The sequence below is a fragment of the Quercus lobata genome, chromosome 10, assembly GCF_001633185.2.
Source record: "Quercus lobata isolate SW786 chromosome 10, ValleyOak3.0 Primary Assembly, whole genome shotgun sequence".
Classification (NCBI taxonomy): Eukaryota; Viridiplantae; Streptophyta; class Magnoliopsida; order Fagales; family Fagaceae; genus Quercus; species Quercus lobata.
The window spans coordinates 22,411,242-22,433,709 of NC_044913.1; the positions used below are offsets into that span (position 1 = coordinate 22,411,242).

The 22,468-nt window shown below is 34.8% G+C and overlaps 2 protein-coding genes across 4 annotated transcripts; both read left to right on the forward strand.

Annotated features, from left to right (window-relative positions):
* Nucleotides 1-5,387: 5,387 nt before the first annotated feature.
* Nucleotides 5,388-15,234, forward strand: LOC115965481. 2 transcript variants are annotated; one of them, XM_031084714.1, is made up of 13 exons: nt 5,388-5,463; nt 5,612-5,813; nt 6,053-6,150; nt 6,248-6,334; nt 6,456-6,633; nt 6,907-7,497; nt 8,082-8,224; nt 8,314-8,511; nt 8,639-8,729; nt 8,811-8,979; nt 9,672-9,782; nt 9,872-9,968; nt 14,450-15,234. In XM_031084714.1, the coding sequence occupies exons 2-13, from the start codon at nt 5,661-5,663 to the stop codon at nt 14,463-14,465; spliced, it is 1,932 nt and encodes a 643-aa protein (XP_030940574.1). In that variant the 5' UTR covers nt 5,388-5,463; nt 5,612-5,660; the 3' UTR covers nt 14,466-15,234. The 2 variants fall into 2 exon arrangements, with proteins under 2 accessions (XP_030940574.1, XP_030940575.1); XM_031084715.1 differs by having other exon boundaries at nt 6,919-7,497.
* Nucleotides 15,235-16,359: 1,125 nt separating this feature from the next.
* LOC115962513 lies at nt 16,360-20,804 on the forward strand. 2 transcript variants are annotated; one of them, XM_031081364.1, is made up of 6 exons: nt 16,360-16,447; nt 16,565-16,727; nt 17,371-17,464; nt 18,183-18,382; nt 20,170-20,281; nt 20,558-20,804. In XM_031081364.1, coding segments are annotated over exons 1-6 (630 nt in total). In that variant the 5' UTR covers nt 16,360-16,387; the 3' UTR covers nt 20,559-20,804. The 2 variants fall into 2 exon arrangements, with proteins under 2 accessions (XP_030937224.1, XP_030937226.1); XM_031081366.1 differs by having other exon boundaries at nt 20,561-20,804.
* The last annotated feature ends 1,664 nt before the right edge of the window (nt 20,805-22,468 follow it).

Here is a 22,468-nt window from a genome sequence, read left to right on the forward strand (position 1 = left end):
TCCGAGGACTATGCAATGCCTTGGTTCTGTCCAAAACCTAGTTTTCTCTTTGTGTGGGATCTTGGCTTTGGGGGAGTTAACTCCTCAGCCAAGCCCCTAGAGTTTATCCACACGGTTAACGTTACCAAGTGCCTAGTTTGCTCTTTACGGGGGACCTTAGCTTTAAGGGAGTTAGCTCCTCCACCAAGCCCCTAGTCAAGAAACACAGTCCCTAACAGAACTTTATACTAGAACTCTATAACCAACGGTTAGATATATCGAAGAAACTCTATCGACCCACTTCCTATACCAACACACAAGCCTTTCCCACAGACGGCGCCAATTGCAAGGACGCGATTTGGTGACGAACCTAAACAGTGTCGGGTTCACACGTGAAAAGGCCCCTAACAATATCATTTGTAGAGCGTGGGTTTGGAAGGCTAGGCCTTAGTCGACAGGCGGTGGGTTTTTCGCGGTATTCATACAAGTTTCGGTTTTTCTACACCCCTGGAGTCTTTCTCCTGGAGGTGGGCTGGGAGGCTCTGGTTTTTGGCCATTTTTCCCAACCCCCCTTTTAGGTTACTTGTTTTTTCCTTTTATATTCGCCTGCGTTCATTGTCCTTCGTCCACGTATAGGATCAACCTTTCCAAGATTGATACTTGTCCCATCAACCCATATTCAAAGTCGTTGGGGGTGGTTGTAAAAGTCAAAGAATGTGGCTCTGTCAGGTTCAGAGCATTGAATGGCAGTAAGGGCAGCTTTCCCTGGATATTTTAGATCTTTCTTCCTAGTTTCAGTCCTATACCGTTTTTACCCTTCTTTCAGGGGGGACTTTGGGTCTGCCGAGGACTGAGCTGTCCTCGGCAGTATCCATAGGCTATTTTGTCGAGCTTGGGCCGTAGCCCTCCTCGGCTTGGGCCTTCGGATTCTCCCCAGGTAGATGGGCCTGGCCCATAAATCATTTGGGCCCCACAGGATGCAATACCATTTTTAAGAATTAGGTTTAAGGAATCTAATTTCTCTATACCTCAAAGTTGTCAATGTAATTTACCTTTAAATTTTTAAAAAATATATTTTCCTTTACATGAAAAAAAAAGGTAGAAATTACACTTTTCACTTTAAATTATACCACATTTTATACTTACTTCCCAAACTATAAAAAAGCATGATCTACCCTATAAACTAAAACTTGTATAAAACTTTACCTTCTCCCGTTACTTTCTCAATTAAGTTTAATGGAATGTAGCATTAAAAGACTAATTTACCCTTTGTCGTCTGTTTTGGAGGAAAAGGTAAATTGGTCTTATAATACATGTTAGACTTAACCCTAAAACAAACAACATATACTTAAATGTTACAAAGTTATAGTTTTGGTGGGTCAATCATGTATTTCAATAGTTAATGTGGGTCCAATATAAAATAGGGTATAATTAAGGGTAGGTGATGGGTCATGATGAGGTTGGTTTTTTTTTTTTTTTTTTTTTTTTTTTTTTTTTTTTTTTTTTTTTTTTTTTTTTTTTTTTTTTTTTTTTTTTTTTTTTTTTTTTTTTTTTTTTTTTTTTTTTTTTTTTTTTTTTTTTTTTTTTTTTTTTTTTTTTTTTTTTTTTTTTTTTTTTTTTTTTTTTTTTTTTTTTTTTTTTTTTTTTTTTTTTTTTTTTTTTTTTTTTTTTTTTTTTTTTTTTTTTTTTTTTTTTTTTTTTTTTTTTTTTTTTTTTTTTTTTTTTAAAGAGTAAATTCCACTAAGTTATCCTAAGGTTTAAGTTATTGTCAACAAAATTCAAGATATTTCAAAATTAACCAACTCGGTCCTTAAACCCAACTTAGTTCCTATACACCGTTAGCTCAGTTAGTCATTTTTCTCAACTCTCTCTCTCTCTCTCTCTCAAATCCACCAAAACCACCATCACAACCAAAAAACCTATACCAAAACCCAGTCAAACCCATAGCAAAAAAATCTATAATGAAAAAACCCAAAAAACTTATAGCAAACCACTACCACCACAACGGAATCCACAACCATCCCATAGCAAATCCACCACCACCACCAAAAACCAAAATAAATTAACAAAATCCAAAAAACTCACAACAAACTAAAACCTAACACCAGTTATCCACCATCACAATAAAACCACCACCACCACAACGAAACCCTCAACCACCCCATAGCAAATCTAGCACCACCACAAACCCAAAAAAACTCACAACAAACTAGAACCATCATTGGTGACCCACAACCATTGCAAACGACCACCTATAGCCAACCCAAACCGCCCAACCATTGTAGATCTAAGAGGGCACCCACCAAATTCAAATCTAAACCACCAAATTCACACACCACCACCATTGCCTAAGAGAGGAGAGAGACAATGAATGAATGAGTCGAAGAGAAGAGAGTAGCAATCGGGTTGGAGAGAGAAAGGGATGAGAGAGAGAAGAGATTTTTGAGGGAGAGAGAGACATGGAAGATAGAGTGAAGATATGAGAGAGTTTGAGGGAGAAAGAAGAGCTAGGTTTGAGAGAAAAGAGAAGAGATAGGTTTGAGAGAAATGAGAAAAATGACTAACGATGTGTAGGAACTAAGTTGGGTTTAGGAACCAAATTGATCAACTTTAAAATGTTTTAGACTTGATTGGTATTAGCTCAAAACTCTAAATAACTTAGTGAAATTCATCATTTTTAAAATTTATTTATAATGAAAGGTTAGCATTCACATTAGTTTGTGGAAAAATTTCTGTCTATTTTAACATAAGAATTTACTTTGTCTATTTTACATACTTTTTAAAACACTCCACATCTGATTATCTAATTTACACTACATTTCATTAAAATATCAAATTTTCTTGATTTTTTTAATTGTTTATCTTTCTTTACACACAACAATCATTATTTACTCTTTTCTTTTATCTTTGAAATACATAAAAAATAAATAAACTACTGTTGAGGACAAATTTTTCACACCACATGGCTTCATTTCATTGGCGACCCGCACCATGTCAACACTATCATGAATTTTAGGAAAATCTCTTCTAAAGCCCAAAAGAGCCCATATTTAGATAAAAATGCGTCAAAGCTCAAGGTTCAAGCTCATAGCACATCATCTTATTTTTTGGCTTATGATCTAAGTTCATGAGTCTCATCGGGGGAATTTTGGAAGTCGTGGTTTGGAGGGCCAAGAAGTATGTTCAGTAAAGCTCCAGTGGTTCAAAGTTGATAAAGGAAAGCATGTTGCTTGGCATGTCTTCCCCAATTCCCTGAACTCTGACGAGTTAGTGTGTAATAGGTAACATTTGGGTAAGCTTCTCATATCACATAACACTTAAAATGATAAAACTCTCTATGTTCTTTACATAAAAATTAATGTCCATCATATAATATAAGTTTAGAAATGTAATTATATAATTTCATATTAACTATATTATTATCATCTAAATCAGTTCCAAACACATGGCTAAATATATATTAATATCTCATATCTAGCATTAAAATACTCTCTTTACTCTCTAAGATTTGGTTAAGATACAAAAAGACCATAATTACATCTTTAAAACTTCATCAACTATCAACCAACTAGTCTATTACTTACCAAAATTATATATGGGCTAAACGTTTGGATAGGCCTCTCATATCACATAACACTTAAAATGATAAAACTCTCCATGCTCTTTACATAAAAATTAATGTCCATCATATAATATAAGTTTAGAAATGTAATTATATAATTTCATATTAATTATATTATTATCATCTAAATCAATTCCAAGCACATGGCTAAATATATATTAATATCTCATATCTAGCATTAAAATACTCTCTTTACTCTCCAAGATTTGGTTAAGATACAAAAAAACCATAATTACATCTTTAAAACTTCATCAACTATCAACCAACTAGTCTATTACTTACCAAAATTATATATGAGCTAAAGCATATATTTTTTCCAAGAGAGGAAACTTAGTCAAAAAATACCAACAGCAGCTACAGCGGAAGTTGCAAACAGCCCCAACAGAAGCTATTTTGCAGAAATAGCTTTAACGGAAGCTGTAGACAACTTCAGCAGAAGTAGAAACAGCTTTTACAGAAGTTGAAACAATTCCAGCACATTCTGCAGTAGCTCCAACTGTGGTACCTGAAAAATCTCATAAAACTTATTTCACCATCTTTAGTCAAATCATGAATTTAATGCCAAATACTTTCCTCCAAGCAAACGATGTCATTTAGATGACATCATCCAACTATAACAGCTATGCAGCCTTAAAGTCTCAAACTTTCTTCTTTTGGCCAAAAAATGAAAGACCACTTACTTTGTTAAAGATTTTTCTTAATTTGCTAAGTTTCCTTTCAACTAGTTTTGATCTGGTTACATAGCTTGACTCTATATAAAGAGGACCAAGTTACAAACTAAAGGACCCCCCCTCTCTAATCTCCTCTCTGATCTCCCTCTTTGATCCTCTCTCTCAGATTCATCCCTCTCTCACCCTCTTATACACATTTTCACACTTCTCCAGTGGAGTCGCAGAATGTCGGGGGCGTTTTTTTGCGTGTAGCCACGTGCCTTTGAAGGTGTGGCTTTGCTAGGCCTAGATTTGTTTTAGGAGGGTCAATCCAGAACTCAATATTGGGCCACATAGACCAATGACTACTGGTGTATTTTTAAGCCTACAAAATAGATAAAACTCAAAATCTTAGAATAATGATAATGGTTGAAATAAATAAATAATATGCTTAGCATAATAGTTTTGATTAAATGGTGATAAATCATTGCTAGACATACCTTATTATGATGAACATGAACCATGAACCGTAACTAGACATGAACTATTGGACTCATCTCATTTGTTGAACATTTGACACTTAATTAATTATTTTCTAATATTGGATATCACTCAATATGCATAATAATAACGTATCAACTCACCATTTAATCAAAACTATTATGCTAAGCATATTATTTATTTATTTCAACCATTATCATGATTCTAAGATTTTAGGTTTTATCTATTTTGTTGGTTTAAAAATACATCTGTAGTCATTAATCTATGTGACCCAATGTCAAGTTTCGAGTTGACCTCCTCAAAACAAATCGAACCTAACAAACCCACACCACCAAAGACATATAACTACGCGCAAAAAAATACCCCCAATAACTACTAAATATAAAATAAATAGCGTCGGTATAAATATACATTTCGGTCCATTTGAGATAAAATTGGGTAAAATTTTCACCTTTCCTGATATGCATAAACCGACGTGAATGCTTTTTCTATTACACACTTTACAACTTGACAAGCTCAGACCTAGTGCGTAACGATGCAGACACGTAACAAGTGTTGAACACATGGCTGCATCGTACCGGGTGTAGTGCACACGAAACTAGACCCAATCCGTGTCTACCTTAACAAAGACAAATGGGACTCCAAAAAATCCAATAAGCAGTCGCTTCTCTCAGTCACTTCACCTGCCTCCTCGTTCTACCCGCCAAAAATGTACTCCAATACCAACATATTTAATTCTCTCTTATTTTTAATTATCTTTTTGACAAAAAAATCTCTCCGTATAATTTTTATATATATATATATATATATATATATAATAATCCCACAAAATTTAACTGAGTTCAACTGCCCCACTCAGTGTCTCATTCGTTCTACTTGGATCTTAGTTGGGATCCCACCAAACATCAATGGCTGCTGTTGCTGTTTCTTCTTCACAAACTGAGACAAAGAGTAAGAACAAGGCCAAGGCCAAGGCCAAGCCTACGACAAAGAAATCTCTTGGTGTCCGTTTCATCAGAGGCCGACTCTACGATTCTCAGAATGGCAAAAGTTGTCACCAGGTTCAGTGCTTTACTCTTTCGCATTCTTCTCCAAAACCCAACAAAGAAATCAGTTTTCTTTGCTTACTTTTTTATTTTTTATTTTTTTTGGATTTGATCCTAATGTAATGTAGGATTAGAGACAGTGGGGTGTAGATAAAAAGGACTTTTAGGATTCAGCATGTGGGGTGTTTCTTTTTTGTTTCCTGCATTTTTTCTAGAATGAGTCTTTGAAGTGATCGATTGTAAAAATGTTGCAGTGCCGGCAAAAGACTTTGGATTTTGTTGCATCATGCAAAAATAAAAGTGAGAACAAGCAATGTACCTTCCATTTCTGTCACAAATGCCTCTTAAACAGGTCTGCTCTATTGTTTCATGATAAACTCTCTCTCTTCTGTTCTGTTTCTGCACAAAGTTCCTTTTTCAGTTGGGTTCGTTGTTTGATTATGAGTTAGATACGGAGAAAAGGCAGAAGAAATGGCTGTGTTGGATGATTGGATGTGTCCGAAATGTAGGGGCATATGCAATTGCAGTTTCTGCATGTGAGTGCTTTTTTGTTTTTCTTTCTTGCTTAATCAAAGCGTACCCCACCTTGAAAGTTGCCTTCTTTTTGTGTGTGTGATTTTGGGTGTACTTGATGAACCCGGGACTCGAATTTTATAGGAAGAAGAGAGGCTACCATCCTACTGGGAGTCTTGTGCATACTGCAAAGGCCAAAGGGTTTTCTTCGGTTTTAGAAATGCTGCGTGTTGAGGGCTCTGAAACTTTGGATTTAGAAAAGAGTTTGAGTCAGGTCAGCAAAGCAAGTGCCTCATCGAAAAAACGAAAAGCTACCAATGAGGTATGTCAATGTTAAATTTTTATTTTTTGCATTATATATTATCTTTGGTTAAACCTCATTTGACAGTTTTGATTCGCAGAAAAGCTCAGGCCAATTGAGTTGTGTTTGTTAAATAGGTTCAAACTTATAGGGGATACCGGTCTTTTGAGTACCAAACGATGAATCATCCTAAATTTTATGTTTTGTTTTTTTTCTGTTTTTGGGGCATCAAGTTGTTGGCCCTTGTTATCTGGACTCTGCACCTATATGTGTTTTCTGTTGCTTATGATTAAGCATTATCGACAGGAGTCAGTTATGGATTTGACAAGAGATTGCCGAAAGAGTAATGGTACTACTGGACAAAGTGATTCCAATTTCCAAGCTAAACCTCCAAAAATGAATGGCATTGGAATAGGAACTAATGGTAGCAAGCAGAGGAATTTGAGTAAAGACAATGGTACTAAAAATTCATGCAATGGCAATGAGGATGGTGATTCACTTACTGAGAAGAGTAGTTCTAAGAGACATCAGAGTACCGAAGAGGCATCTGTGCAAAGAGAAAAAACATGCAAAAGGAATCATGATGGCCAGTTGAGTGAGATGAATGGTGACAGTAAGATTCCAAAGAAAATGTCCCGACAGTGTGCCAAAAAAGAAGAAAATAAAAATGAAGGGCCAAACAACAAGAAAATTGATAATGATGCAGCCAAGCACAAGCCAGTTAAAGAATTGCACAAGTGTAAGAGGAATATTGTGGAAGCCAACAGAATTGAAATCCCGCTGCCTCAGGGCATTGAATTAAACAGTGTTGCTGCCATTGACATACATGCCGATGATGTTGGACATGCCTTGCAATTCCTAGAATTTTGTGAAGCTTTTAGACAGGTAGATACAACATACCAATGATATATTATTAAATCAATAATAGAGTCAGTCAGTTAGAAGCTGAAACTGTGCAGGTTGTCGAGTTTGAAGTTGTCACTAATTTTCATTCTCTTTGTGATCCATTGGTCAAATGTTGCAAATGGCCTTGAAGTACCAACCTAAGGGCAATGGCGGTTTCATCTCACCAAGTTGTTTTTTCTTTCTTTTGGAGTATATTTTGTTGTTAATTCTTGATTATGATTTGAATTATAGTACTTGAGTTCACAGATTGCATTTTTAGAGATACAAAAACTCAACTTTTTTTTAGATACTTTTCTCTTGCTCCCACCTTTTATTTCCTTCTCTCTCTACATTGTAGTTCCTCTCTTGTTATTTGTGTGAATAATTGAAAATGTAAGAACTGAGTTATCTTTCTTGCAAAACTTAATCAAGATACTTTTTGTTATTTGTAGATTCTGATGTTTTAATTTTTGCATTGTATCAGGCCACAATAGTTCCTTTTACATCAATTTATATGACCAAAGATAGTGTACCTTTTAATTTAATACTGAGCATTATTTTCCTATGATCATGTTGATCTTTAGGTTCTCGATCTAAAGAAAGGACAGCCTGAACAATTACTCCGGGAAATAGCATGCGGACGACGTCAACGCCGAGCACAGGATTCTCCAATTGTTCGCTTTCATATACAGTTGCTCTCTATGATACAAAAGGACCCAGTAAAAGGGTGTGTATGTTTACTTAGATGCCAGCTTATTCAAGTCCTATTGTCTGTTAAATTGGTTTTGGTGGTCCTTAATTAAATTTTGGATGCAGATATCCATCCTTAAATCAAACTATAGCAGGAGAGTCTTGGTTGCAATCTCTTACCAAATACATCTCTGAAACCCAGTACTTGTCAGAAGAAATGCAGATGAATTCTTTTGATGTGAACGGTGATGGATATTATATATTAGACTCCTCTAAGAAGCTCAGAATTTTGAATTTTCTCTGTGACGAAGTTCTTGGCACTGAGTACGCGATAATATGCTGTGATAATTTCTTTAATATTATCGTTTGTTTTGTCATATGCATATTCATTTTTATCTTCATTGTATTTTCTTTTGAAATTTATGCTTTAGTTAATGATTTTTGCATTCAGGGATTTTAGGAGTTGGATTGATGTACAAAACTCAGAAAGAGAGAAGAAAGCAAAGGAAAATGTTCTTGCTGAAAAAGAAAAAAGAGAAAAGGTTCACTTGAATTTAGCTAACTTTCTGCAATAGCAATTATATATCACAATTAATCTCTTCTAACTAACCTGCTTTGTATAGGTGAAAAATATTAAGAAAAAGCTTCAGGATGAGATGGCTGGAGCTATTCTCTTGAAAATGGGTACTCCCCTTTCCATTGCTGAGCATGAGGATCTTGTTTCAAAAATAAATTTGGAAGCGGCCCAAATTCTGGAAGAGACGCTAGAAGCAAGAGATGTGGTGTTTGACAGTATGTTTCTGGATCATCAATATCTCATAATTCTGAAAGAAGTTCATTTGAAGCAGCATAAAACAAATATCTTAATGAAGTTGAATTGATTGATATTTCAACTCATGTTTATCCACTGAACGTGCTAGTTTTCTCCTGATCAGTATGGTCTACAAGTGATTCTCAAAAAATAAGTATGGTCTACCAGTGTACGCTCTCACATGTAACAGTTTATTTATTTATTATTTTTTTTTTTTTGGGGGGGGTGGGGGGTGTTGGGGGGGAGACGGCAAATGAATGGACAAAATGATAATATCTTCTCTTTTATTAGTAATTGCACTGCACCTAGTGGGTCTTGAACCCACAACCTCATCTTTTGTATTGTTCTTACAAGGAGAGGAGATGCCATGATAATATCTGCAAAGATCTTATGAACTTCTAAATGAATTTTGTTATTTAAATAGGGGGGAGAGGATAAAAATGAGTATGTTCTTACATTCCAATAAGCATTGAGATTAATCCTCTGGCCAACAATGTTCTATGAATATAAGTCCATATAATCTATAACTTTCAGAATGCTTGTGTTTGTGCTGCCATCATCATTGCATACAATTTTTCTTCCTTTTGGTACTAAAATGTATATATATTTTGCTTGTGTACAAATCAACTTTCATTTCCTTATTAAAATTTCTTCTTTAAATTGATGCCTAAAGAGGAGCAGCAATCAGATGCTGTTAGATCTGAGCCTATATTCTTGGATGAACATGGTCGCAAATTTTGGATATTGAGATGTTATTCTGAAAAAAGGGATATTCTGCTTCAAGGTCTGGTTACATTTATCATCCAAATTTCAAGTGGTTTTACTTAGATTTTAGATTGCAAATTTTAACTTTTCTTTTTCTTCCTACTGTAGATGTTCGAAGGTGTGATCTGATTTCTGTCCCAGAACGATGGTATAGCTATGATGTTGAACAGAAGGCAATTGTTATGGAATATATTTCATCTTTAAGGTGAAAAAAATATATTTATTTAAGTTGTTTTCCTCACATGTTTTACAGTTATATTAGAGAATTCATATTTGTTAAAGCTAATTGTCATGATTAGAGAGTACTTTTATGCGGAATGGACAAACTAGGGTCCTCTAGAATTTATAGGGTAACTCCATTGTGGAGTTTCTAAAATCTAATCCATCTTGTTTGAAATGAATGATTTTGCCACGTCATTAACAATTTAAATAGATATCAAAATAGTGATAGTCTGTTTTTTCAAATGCTGATAGCATAGTAAAATCTTATCCACTCATTTCAAAATGAATTGATAGGATTTTAGGAATTTAATGGTAGAGTTACCTTAGGTCCTTAGGAACTCTAAAGGATCTTAATTTAATAATACAGGTTAATTTTCTTTGTTTCATACAAGGGCATGCAACGAGGTTTTTCGGGTGTTAAAAGATATCAAAGCCAATTCTATTTAAGGCTCTAGTCTATTATATAACTTGAATCCAAGTTCATTACATCAAATTCTACGAGGAGTTCAAGCAAAGTAATTATAGTCTTACTTGAAGTATAAGCAAACTAATCTTATTCTTACTTGTAATTCAAGTATTGTTCATTTAGGATTTAGCCTACTATAAATTTCCATAAATGGGTTCATTGTAATAATCAGAGCTTAATGGTAAAGATGTAGCTATCAAGCCCTTTCCATTGTGGAAGTATGTCTCTAAGGCCAAATCACGTTAATTCTTGCGTTCTTTCTCCCTTTTTCTCCCACCACCTTTATTTTCTTCTTCATATTTTTTTCATATCCATCAAGTTAGTTTTCCTCTCTTTCTACATGGTAATAGAGTTATGTTTTATTTTTCTAATATGGTATCAAAGCCAGTCCCATGTGACCTCCATTAATTATTTTGTAACATTCATTAATAATTTTATATTAATCCAAATCTTTAATTTCTGGATCTAAGTTTCTTCTCTTATCATCACTGCCAATAACTCTAAAGGATCTTTTTGAGTTATTCCCTACCGTGGACAGCATCGAGACAAACTCATATGTGTCTTTTGGATATTTTCTTACTAGATGATCTTAGCAATTTCAACTTCATTCAATGGGCACATGTTTCTTTATTCTGAGCCTGGTTTTCGGCTTTCCTTCTAATAGTCCTCAACTATCTTGACTGAGTATCACCGGAACTAGTTGGTCGGTAACCTCATATATTGGCATTCTTTCTGGTCGTCAGTCTCTGTTATCTTCACATTGTGTTAATTGGACCTCACCTCTAATCAATGGTCTTTATTTGTTTTTCTTTCTTTTCACATGTCTCTATCATCTTTAGACAGAATATTCCAGACTATGCCTTTGATCAGTAGCTTCTGCAGGAATGCCATGCACTGTGCTCAGCAATCAAGTCTCAATCATAGCATGCATCTAACCTTTATTCCAACCTTTTATCTACACTTCATTCTTTTATCTGCACTTCATTTAATTGAGTCCATTCTGGTCAATTGCGCATCCAATCTGGTTACACTTTCCCTCCAGGTCGCACTTCTTTCCAAACTCAAGTTGTTTTCAAGCTTCCACCTTTAGTTTGAGGGGGATGTTAAAGATATCAAGGCCCAATCCTGGTTAAGGCCCTAGGATGTTATAAAACCCTAATTTTGGTTCATTATATCTAATTCTACCTAGAGTGCAATTAAAGTAATTCTAATCTTTCTTGGAGTAAAAGCAAAGTAATTTTATTCCTATTTGTAGCTCAAGTATTGTTAGTCTAGAATTTAGCTTACTACAAATACCCATCAATAAATTCATTGTAATATATAAAGCTTAATAGTAAATATCTACGTCAAGAGCTTTTCACTATGGATGTAGTCCTTAAGGCCGGACTATGTTAATTCTATGTGTTCTATCTCTTTCTATTTCTCTCTCCAACTTATCCATTTTCTTCTTCATATTTTTTCATATCCATCTATTTAGTTTTCTCTCTATCTATATGGTATCGGAGTTATGTTTTATCATTTCTAATATGGTATCAAAGCTTAGTCAACTACACATCCAATCTGGTTATACTTTGCCTCAAGGTCTCACCTTCTTTCCAAACTCAAGTTGTCTTCCACCTTGAGTTTGAGGTGGATGTCAAAGATATCAAGCTCCCATCCCATTTATGGCCCTCATATGTTAAATAACTCTAATCCAGGTTCATTATATATGGTTCTACTTGGAGTGCAAGCAAAATAATTCATTATATATGTTAAACCTACTTGTAGTTCAAGTATTGTTTGTCTAGGATTTACCTTACTACAAATAACCATCAATGGGTCCATTGTAACACATAGATCTTATTAGTAAAGATGTATGCATTAAGGGCTTTGTGCTGTCAATGTAGGCCTCCAAGGCCAAACCATATTAATTCTTTGTGTTCTCTTTCTCTTCTTCTCTCTCCACCTTTATTTTCTTCTTCATAGTTTTTCATATCCATCAATTGAGTTTTGTTTTCCTTCTACATGGTATCAAGAGTGTGGTCAATTGCAAATTCCTTCTAGTTACGCTTTCCCTAAAGGTCTCACCTTCTTTCCAAACTCAAGTTGTCTTCAAGCTTCCACCCACCTTGAGTTTTACGGGGAATTGTTTTTCAGATAAAAAACATAACTTTATTGAAAAAAAGAAGAAGAAAAAAAAAGATAGCCCAAGTACATAATAGCCCAAGTATACTATGAGACCATCACAATGAAACTCTCAAAATTTCAATGATCAAATAGATCTAAAAGAGAAATAAAAGAAAATAAATGCAAAGATGACATCCAATCAAACAAAGATTTCGAAAAGAACAGCTTCAGATTGGGAATAGTCTGTCCGCATATGATAAAGATATCAAGCTCCAACCCTAGTTAAAGCCCTAGTCTAATATATAACTCTAATCTAGGTTCATTATATCTATTTCTACTTGGAGGGAAAGCAAAGTAATTCTATTCTTACTTGAAGTACAAACAAAGTAATCTTATTCCTACTTGTAGTTCAAGTGTTATTAGTCTAGGATTTAGCCTACTGCAAATACCCATCAATGTGTTCATTGTAATGCACAAAGCTTGACAGTAAAGAGGTAGCCATCAAGAGCTTTTCACTATGAATTTAGGCCTCTAAGGCTGAAAGCAACTTAGTTGGATAAGAATTTGGTACATAAATTCATGCCTAGGAGGGTTTCTATTATTTATTTGTTCACAAATATTAAATTGATCACTATAGAAAACTTTGCTTGTGTCTATGCTTTTTGTCATATCTTTTTGTTCACAGTTAGTTCTAAGCCCAGAAAAAGGAATAGGCTTGCAGTAGGTTGGTGGCTAGACTAAAATTTAGTCACTCTATTTTCAAATGTAAAGAAAACATTGAACAATTTGTTATCTGAGGGTAGACAGGTTGTCAAATTGACGTGTCTATGTTTTAAGACCTCAAAATAAAACTCACTCCTGCCTTGACTGTGAAGATAACAAAAAGCAAAGTCAAATTTTGTTCTTTTATTTACAACCTGTTGAAATTTTTGAATCATATAATACAATATATATTCAGCATTACTATGTTATCATAGATCTATCATCACCATTAGGAAATCAGATACGCTTATTGAAAATCGATTTTGAAGATGCTTTACCCTATTGATTTATTGTAGATTATCCTATATATGCATTAACTTTCTAGAGTCCAGACTGTACATCTAAGATTATTGAAATAGGATTTTATCAACCTATATAGGATTGGTATAAGATACAAAATTAGACTAAGAGATAATTCAAAGTCAAAGCTAAACCTAGAAATAACTGTGGAGATAATACATAAAGAAGCCTAATCAAATCCCAAGATTGATTGAAATATGATGCACTGGGTATGATTTGTTGCATCCCACCCTAGAGTAAATTGGTATCCCTGCAACCCCCACCCCCCCCCCCCCCCCCCCCCAAAAAAAAAATATATATATATATATATATTAGTATCCCTGCATTCCATTTAAAAGTCACAATTTTTGGAAAATGTTTGACAGTTATTGCAGAAAACTTACTGATGAACTTGTTCATAAAATTTCAAACAACTCTGGGTTAGTCAAAATGCTTATTTTTCCATAACTTACTCCCCCCACCCAAAAAGAGTAATGAAAGAAACTGCATGAGCAATTAAACATTTTCTTTACTTCCACTCTAATCCATTCTTGGCTTTTCTCTGCATATTGTTCCAAAATTTTGCAGAATCTTCTAGTTAATGCTGGTGTCTGAAACCTTATAAAATTATTCTCCAACTAAATTATAGGTTTTTGGTTATCTCCAAAACCCATTGTTTTATGTTTCAAGATTTGCTGAAATATGCTTAAGCCAAAACCTATCAAGCATGACTGAAATTGGGGCCATGGTTGGCCTCATTGCACCATCCTGGACTTCAATGTGTCATAATACTTACAAATGTTGCCTATCATTCTTATGAACTGACACCTTCTCTTGGTATCTTTTTGCAGGAAGTTAAAAAAATGACTGGAAATTGGTCTCAAGAATAATACCTTCTACCATGCCAAACATGTTTCAAGTCCTTTTTATGGGAGGGCAATTCCTTGTACATATTTTTGCCAGGAAACTTGTTGCTCACATAGTCCCTATGCCTCTTGATTGTACAGATGTGTAGATATAAATCTGAAAAAAGATCTTTTAGACCCTTTATGTTATGCAGCAGATTAATTAAGTTTAATCAATTAACCAAGTGTGTATTCAACATATGATCACAGGTTAATTTGCACAAGGATGCAAAGCACCATATGTAAAACAATAAACAATAAAGCACATAATACAGAATATGGTGACCAAGTGCAAAACTGATGGAGAACTTCCAACGGAAAAACCATTAAGGGGGTTCCCAAACCTCCAGAAAGAGTTCATTAAATAGAATCGAAGTTGATAAACTAAGATAAACCCTTATCCCCAGACTCTACACCCATTAGACTACTTACTGACATGATTCTACAATCATCTCCAAGTTGTTTGGACTCTTCTATTTTGAACACTTTCCACAAACCGCATATGTGGCTCTAAGGACCACCTTGAAGATTTTATCTCCATAGCAACACACTTGGATAGTGGCTTCAACTCTGACCTGCACTATGGCAGCAACAACACTGTAGAAGATAATCCTCTTCTCTTTGAACTCACAAGTGGATTTGTGTGTGTGTGTGTGTGTGTGTGTGTTTTTAAAGTTGTTGAAGTATACTACAAAGTGTCTCTAAACCTTGAAATTTGAATAAGTCATGCATAATAGGATCTTATATAGTTTTTTTTTGCATGTAGTGAATAAATTCTGATGTGACAGTCAACTTATTTAATACATATCAATTTTGTTACTTATAAAAAATTGTGGGAGATATAAGTAGGGTTGGCAATATTAGTTAACCAATGTCTCACAATTATCTGGGACCCTTACATCTTGTGTTGTAGCCAAGTTCATCCTATAAGTAGTAAGCTAAATGACAGTAAGTATTGAGTTCTTCAAACAATGGATTTGAAACTTATTATTTTTGACTTCTTGTCATTATTATTATTATTTTGTTAGGGGAAGAAAAAAATACTTAAAAATCAACGAATTCCATTCAAGACTCTTTGAGCCTTGACTATGATCTTAAAGAATGCACAACTTGTAAGGTGAACAAAACCCTTGATCGCAACCTTTTATTATTCTATATTCACAACAACAATAAGAAAAAAAAGACTTATTATTAGATTAAATTGTAAATTACATTCCTAAAGTTTTGTGTAATTTGATTTTGTCCCTTAAAGTTTAAAAATTTTGAATTAATCCCCTAACATTACCTATCGTTTTGATTGAAAGTCTTTTTGTCCATGCCCATGCCGAGGTAGTAGTTAAGTGCCATCTCGGTACAAATAATTGAATAAAAATTCAACTTTTGTATTAGGTTTGAAAAAATAACTTCAACCCCTAACGTAACCCAAATTGATAGTTATAAATTGAGATTTGGATCATTTTCATTTCAAGATGAAATGGAGAGTGTTCATTTAAAGGTCATGATTTAAAGTGGAATAAATTTCAGATTTAGATTTTGCCAACTCATTTAAAATTTTCAACTATAATAAAAATTTAACTGTTATTAAACTAAACTAAATTTATTGAATTTGCAAAATATAACCCTTAGATTTATTCCACTCTGAATCATGCCTTTAAAAATTAAATAGTTTCACTTGAAAACTTGATTTTTGGCCAATGAGTGAAGATTATTTATTAGTTCAAGTTAAATGAAAAAAGCCCAAAACCAACCCAACCGAAGGCCCAAACCCACAGGCCCATATACGAGCGTTGAAAACTCACGTCAATATAAAAGGCGGGAACTTCAAAAACAACCATTATTCATTAGGAGGTGTAGTAGTTGGTGTTCAAGCTTTTCGCAGAGAAAATGGAGGATTCGGGAGCGATTTTGTGCCAGATATCTTCTCTGAAGGACATGCTCGACCAGGTATATTCCTTCCTTCGCTTCTGGTGCTACTGATTGCTAGGGCTCCATTTGCTACTTCCTTAGCAACAATCGATTTGTTTTGTCCTGACTCCTGATCGATCTTCTGGTCTGTGTTAGGTGAACGATGAAATTGAGGCCAACATTCAGATCACGCGCGAGATTGAATCGGAGATCGTCAAATGCTCCGAGATCGAGACCGCTTTGGCTCTCAGAGAATCGGAACTAACAAAGACGCTTTACGTTTCGCACTTTGAAATCAATGGATTCGCCATCGTCACCGGTAATAGCAACTTTGATTTTTGAAAAAAAAAAAAAACTCATAACTTGTATTTGATGTTTTAGTATTTTGTTGTCATGTGAGTTGTGCAAATGCACTCATTTACAATAAGTCTAGATTCACTATAAATTTTCACAATGGATGATGTATCGTTGTTCTTGGTAAGTAAAAATGTAATATCAGTAATGGACTTAGATAAGAACTAGTAAGAACTTATCAACTCGACTGTCGGTTGAAAAATGTTGTCCATAGCATTACTTAAAGTGCTGTTAGAATTATGATTAAATTCACCGCTTCCTAATAGCTTAATCTTTTAGGAGATTTGGTAATTTGACATGGGATCAGAATCTGAGATTTTGAGTTTGATCCCTGATTCCACTTTACCTTCCATTTAAAATATTAAAAATCCTACGTGTTTGGGCCCACTTATTAAGGGGGAGTCTATGCCTGAAGGGAGTTATAGAATTATGATTAAATTCACCATTTCCTAATACGCTTTTGAGAGATTTGGTAATTTGATGAGTGTGTTTCATCACATTCAAGGATCTTGATTCTTGTGCATGTTGTTCCATGTTTGTATGTCTTTGATGGAAAATTGTTACTCTTTCAACTCTTCAAATTCATGTTTCCCTTTTTTGGCAAATAGCTAATTCAAGGGCCTCACTGAATTGCTTGGAGAAGGAGTTATGTTGTGCAAGAATGAAGCGATATGAGATGCTGAGAAGAATCAATGACAAGCGGTATTGACCAAATTTTTTGTAAGTGTAAATGTGGAATCTCTGTTCTGATGGATTCAATGGGTCATTTTTAACCCATATAATTAATACTATATATAGGACAGCCTCAATTTTCACCGTCTCACCTGTTTTTTTGGTGAAAGAGTTCCTGTCAAACCTGATATAAACTCCATATATTTTCAAACGATCTTTTTTTTTTTTTTTTTTTTTTCCTAATAGTGCTTTCTACGTCCACATGACAATGGATGTGTGGTCAGGTAGGTCAGCAAGTTGATGCATGTAGCCGTAGGCACGAGGGGGGGGGGGAGGGGAATTGTGGATGAGTTATCTTGCATTGACTGTTTGCTTTGGGCCTTTTTTTTTCTTTTTCTTTTTTTTTTTTCTATGTCGTACTGATTTTAAGAATCTAGTACAACATATTGATGTGGCCATTGACATTGTTTAATATCACAGAGAAATCATGAAATTCACAAGTGTATATTTATACATGAAATTAAGGTTCCAAATGGACTCTCACAAGGCTATGCAGTGATTTTATGTTTTCATATTATTATCCTATACTGCAGAGTCCATCCTAATTGCACCTAAAGCTTCGTATAAATACTTGTCTTAATCTAATATGTAAAAGTACCAGTTGAAGTCGCATTAGAAACTTCACTCTCTAAGTTTGATTTAACTGTTATGTAGCATAGAAACTGATGACTGAGCTGTTTCTGTACAGGGAAGGATTTACCACACTCTGCCTAGAATTCCAGAGGGACATTGACATAGGAAAAAATGATGAATTGAGGGCTTTGCTGTCAGAGAAAGATCTTCTTGAAAATGAAATCCATCTCTTGGATAAGAAAAATAATGCCTTGAAAAATTCAATGTTGGCATTTGTGGAAGAAATTCTTGAAGATCTTCATAAATCTAACTCTGGTAATATTCACTATTATTGTTTCATTAATTTCTATTCGTTTAAAGGCATGGTTACATAAATTTCTTGACCTACATATCTTTGCTTTTTCTTTTTGTTATTATTCTTGAACTTACTATGTCCTTATATGATGTAATTTTTTTTTTGGTTAGTATGACTTTACTGCACATTTGTTGTTACTGAATATCTATTTGTGTGTGTATGAGTGTATTGCTTCTTTTTATATTGATTACACAAATATAATAGTTCTAACTGTATTTTACATCTGTATTTTTATGGCCAGCACATCCAATGAGTTTGTAATAAGTTAGTGTTTGACTGATTTGGAGATTTAGTTTAAAAGAAGTAAAGGATAAGAATGAACTTTTAATGCACCCAGCTTATTTTTTTATGTCATTAATATAATACAAGGATAAAACGAAATTACAAGTTTTGTAGCTCCACTTGTATATAAAGGGACAAGTTCTTTTTCTTGGACGTTGCTGTTAGAGTATTGGGTTTATGTTGATGTAATGGCCTGAGAGGCCCAGTTATGTTGTAAGCCGATATTAGGCTAACCCTAGCTTCTAGGCTCTATATGTACCTGTTAAGGGTTTGCTGTAATTGATGATTGAGTATACTGTAAAGATGTAGCTGCTGGAGCTTTATTTTGTGGATGTAGGTTGTTGGGTGAACCATGTAATCTCTTATATTCCTCTCTTTTGCTTCCGCTTCTCTATATTATTTTATTCCCGTCTTTAACAATTGCAAATAAATTAAGGTGGTTATGGTGACAATCTGGAATTATATTACTTTTTGAAAGCTCTTGTTACACAAGCTGAAAAATGCTCCTCTCTCTCTCTTTCTCTCGGATACATTCTGTGGATTGATGAGACAAGGTGTTAAAGCTAAAGAGTTGTTTAGGTTTTTGAATTTCAAAATTAAGTTGCAAAAGAAAATAAGAAAGGATTCTCCTGACAAATTACAAATGATGCTGCAATGCGAGTTGAGAACAATGCCCAGTACACACATCAAAAAAATAAACATATGCTTACCTAAGTTCAAGTTATCCTTGTAGGCAAGGCTCAATGTGTATGCTCTCGTGGAATTATCAGATGAAAGAGAATCGTTCTTGAGATTCTAAAAACATCTAAACTACTGTTGGTTTATTTTGTCTGGCTCCTGAGAATGATATTCTCATTATGGACATAATATGTATGGGAATGATGCTGAAGGCTTGCAATGATTAATTTGGGATTGTAGGCTACAAATTATGGAACTTTTGATGGATATGGTATCATATATGTATGGTTAGTGAAGACTGAAGACAATCATGGTGCCTGTGAGAAGATGTGTTAAGTGCAAGTTGGAGGTGTTAAGTTTCTGTAGATGCTGCTGTTAATTTGATACAACGGACAAAATATAAGTAAATTGAATATGTCATAACTGGATGATTTTTTGTCCTTCCTAGTAGGCTAACTCTTTAATGTTGGAAATGCATGTGTGAAGTATAACATGTCTCTCATGCTTGATTTTGGCTTCAGGTGGATTTTATTCTAATATTCTGAATTCAGCTCTTAATAATGTAACAATAGAATTTAAGTTAGGAGCTCAATTTTTGCCCATTGGTCACCGTCCTGAGATTGCTTTGAGTATGGATATAAATGTTGCAATAAATTTTATTTACCAAATAAATTATTTAGATCACAAGATAGTGACAGACTGGATAAAATTCTAATCTCAAACTTGTCAATCTTCCTAGTACTTTGCCAATGATTCTTTGATATGTCCCACACTGGTGCTAATGCAGCTTTACAAGTTGAGATACAGACTGGGAATCAGGAAAATGAGAAATTGCTTAAGGATATTGATGATTTGCAGAAACTGTTTCTTTCAACTGTCATGGCTGATGATGATCATTGGTAAGTGTTTGTCTTTGATTAATTGATTGACTTGCCAAGCCTCCCACCCCCCAAGGTTGTGTCATGTTATTTTTGTTGGAAACCTTTTGTTGTTAACAAATTATCATGGAACAATTTCTTTTGGGAAAATTATACTAACGTCACTGAGGTATAGCGAAACTAGATTCATTATATCCAATTTTTCCAAAAATGACACTACCCCCAAATTTCCAAAATAATTAATGATCTGCTGCCTTGACCCCCTTTCTGGTCTAATGGAGTTTGTTACCTTATCAGAAGATCACTTAGACAATGTCAACACCCTCTCTGAGAATTCCTTATCAGAAGCACAGTTCTCCTCACCTCCAGCTGGCTCAAATGAATCCTCACCAAATCCAGGCAACAGATTCCCAAAATCACTCCACAGCTCATGATCTGCCTCATAACTTTCGCTTAAACAAAACTTGGCCAAATTTTGAGGAACTGTGCATGAACTGTTAATGTGGAAATAATTTTGTAGAAATGTAAATGTGCAATCTTGAATTTCTATATAAACACATACTTCTGCTCATGCAATGACATATCAAAGTGTTAGTCTAAAAACTGAATTTTTTACTTCCATTCATGGTATCAAAGCCCCATCAGGAAAATTCTTCTCTCTCATGGCTTCATCCTCTATTCCCTCAACCATATACCTGCTTACCATCAAATTAGATTGTGATAACTACCTGCTCTGGAAGAGTCAGTGGGTCCTAATCCTCAGAGCCAATAAAATGATGTGCTAAGTTGATGGCTCCATTCCTTGTCCTTCAAAATTTCTCATTGATCAAGCCAACTAATAAATTCAGAATGTACCAAACAAGTGGGAAATGATTGATTGCCCTCCTTTGGATAAATGCCTTAATACATATGTACTGCAAAGCTGAAACTTGTGGTTAGATAGCAAACCTTGTGTGAGGTTTGGCTTCGCCTTGAGTCACGGCACCATATTCAATCTTGTTCAAAGCTCTTGCAACTGAAACAACAGTTTCAATCCACCCGCATAGAAGGAATGTGCATTACTAAGTTCTAGGACAAAATGAAAAGTATTGTCGACTCCCTTGGCATTATCGGCCAACCAATCTCAGACTTTGATCTCTGTAATCAAGTCTTGAATGGCCTTCTCCGAAAAAAGTCTTGAATGGCCTTGAATCAGAGTTTGATCCCATTCACACCTTGGTTATTATCCGGGAAGAGCCTATCATGTTCGACTAGCTCTTTGGTCAACTCCTCACCTATGAGCTCTGTTTAAAGTCCCATCACTCATTCATGATGGAAAACCATCCACAGCTCTATAAACAAACACTACAACTCGGTATAACCACCAAAACCTAGGCAGAGAACAAATCAAAGGACATGATCATGGCTGTGCCAAAGGTAACAACTATGGTGGCCACAACAACACAACTAATTATGGCAAAGCGAAAGCATCAAAGCATGCTTCATCCACATGCCACACCAAAACACTTGATACCAAAAGCACTTCAGTCCCCCAATCATACCAACTGAACCAAGCTCCTATACACAAGTGGCAAAGGTCAAAGAATGGTGTGGTGCAATGGCATTGGAGTTTGAAGCTTTACAAAACCAAGGCACATGGTCCCTGGGCCCTCTACCAAAAGGAAAACATGCTGTTGGCAATAAATGACGGTGTAGAGTAAAAAAAATTTGATGGCACAATAGAAAGATACGAAGCCCGTTTAGTAGCAAAGGCTTTGACCAATAATCGGGAATGGATTACTCAAATACCTTCAGGCTTCAGCCCAGTTGTTAAAATGGGTAGCACATTCAACAATTGCAATTCAATTGTTGAATGTGCAAAATTGCAATCAGAAAAATCCTAACAATTGCAATTCAAAATGGGTAGCACATTCAACAACTTGACGTGCACAATGTATTCCTCCCTGGCATTTTGAAAAGTGGAGGTATACAGATCACCACCTCAACGTTTTGTTGATCCTAATTACTCTACGTATGTGTGCAAGTAAAATAAATCTACCGGTGGCCTCAAAAAATCCCCAAGACTAATTTACTTGCCTAACAGATTACCTTCAAGGCCTCGACTTCACTGGCTTAACTGCACATCCTTCATTGTTCATCCGTAACACGACTGGCACTGTAATCTTTACATTAACGATTTTTTCATGATAGGAAATCCAGAATTGAGTC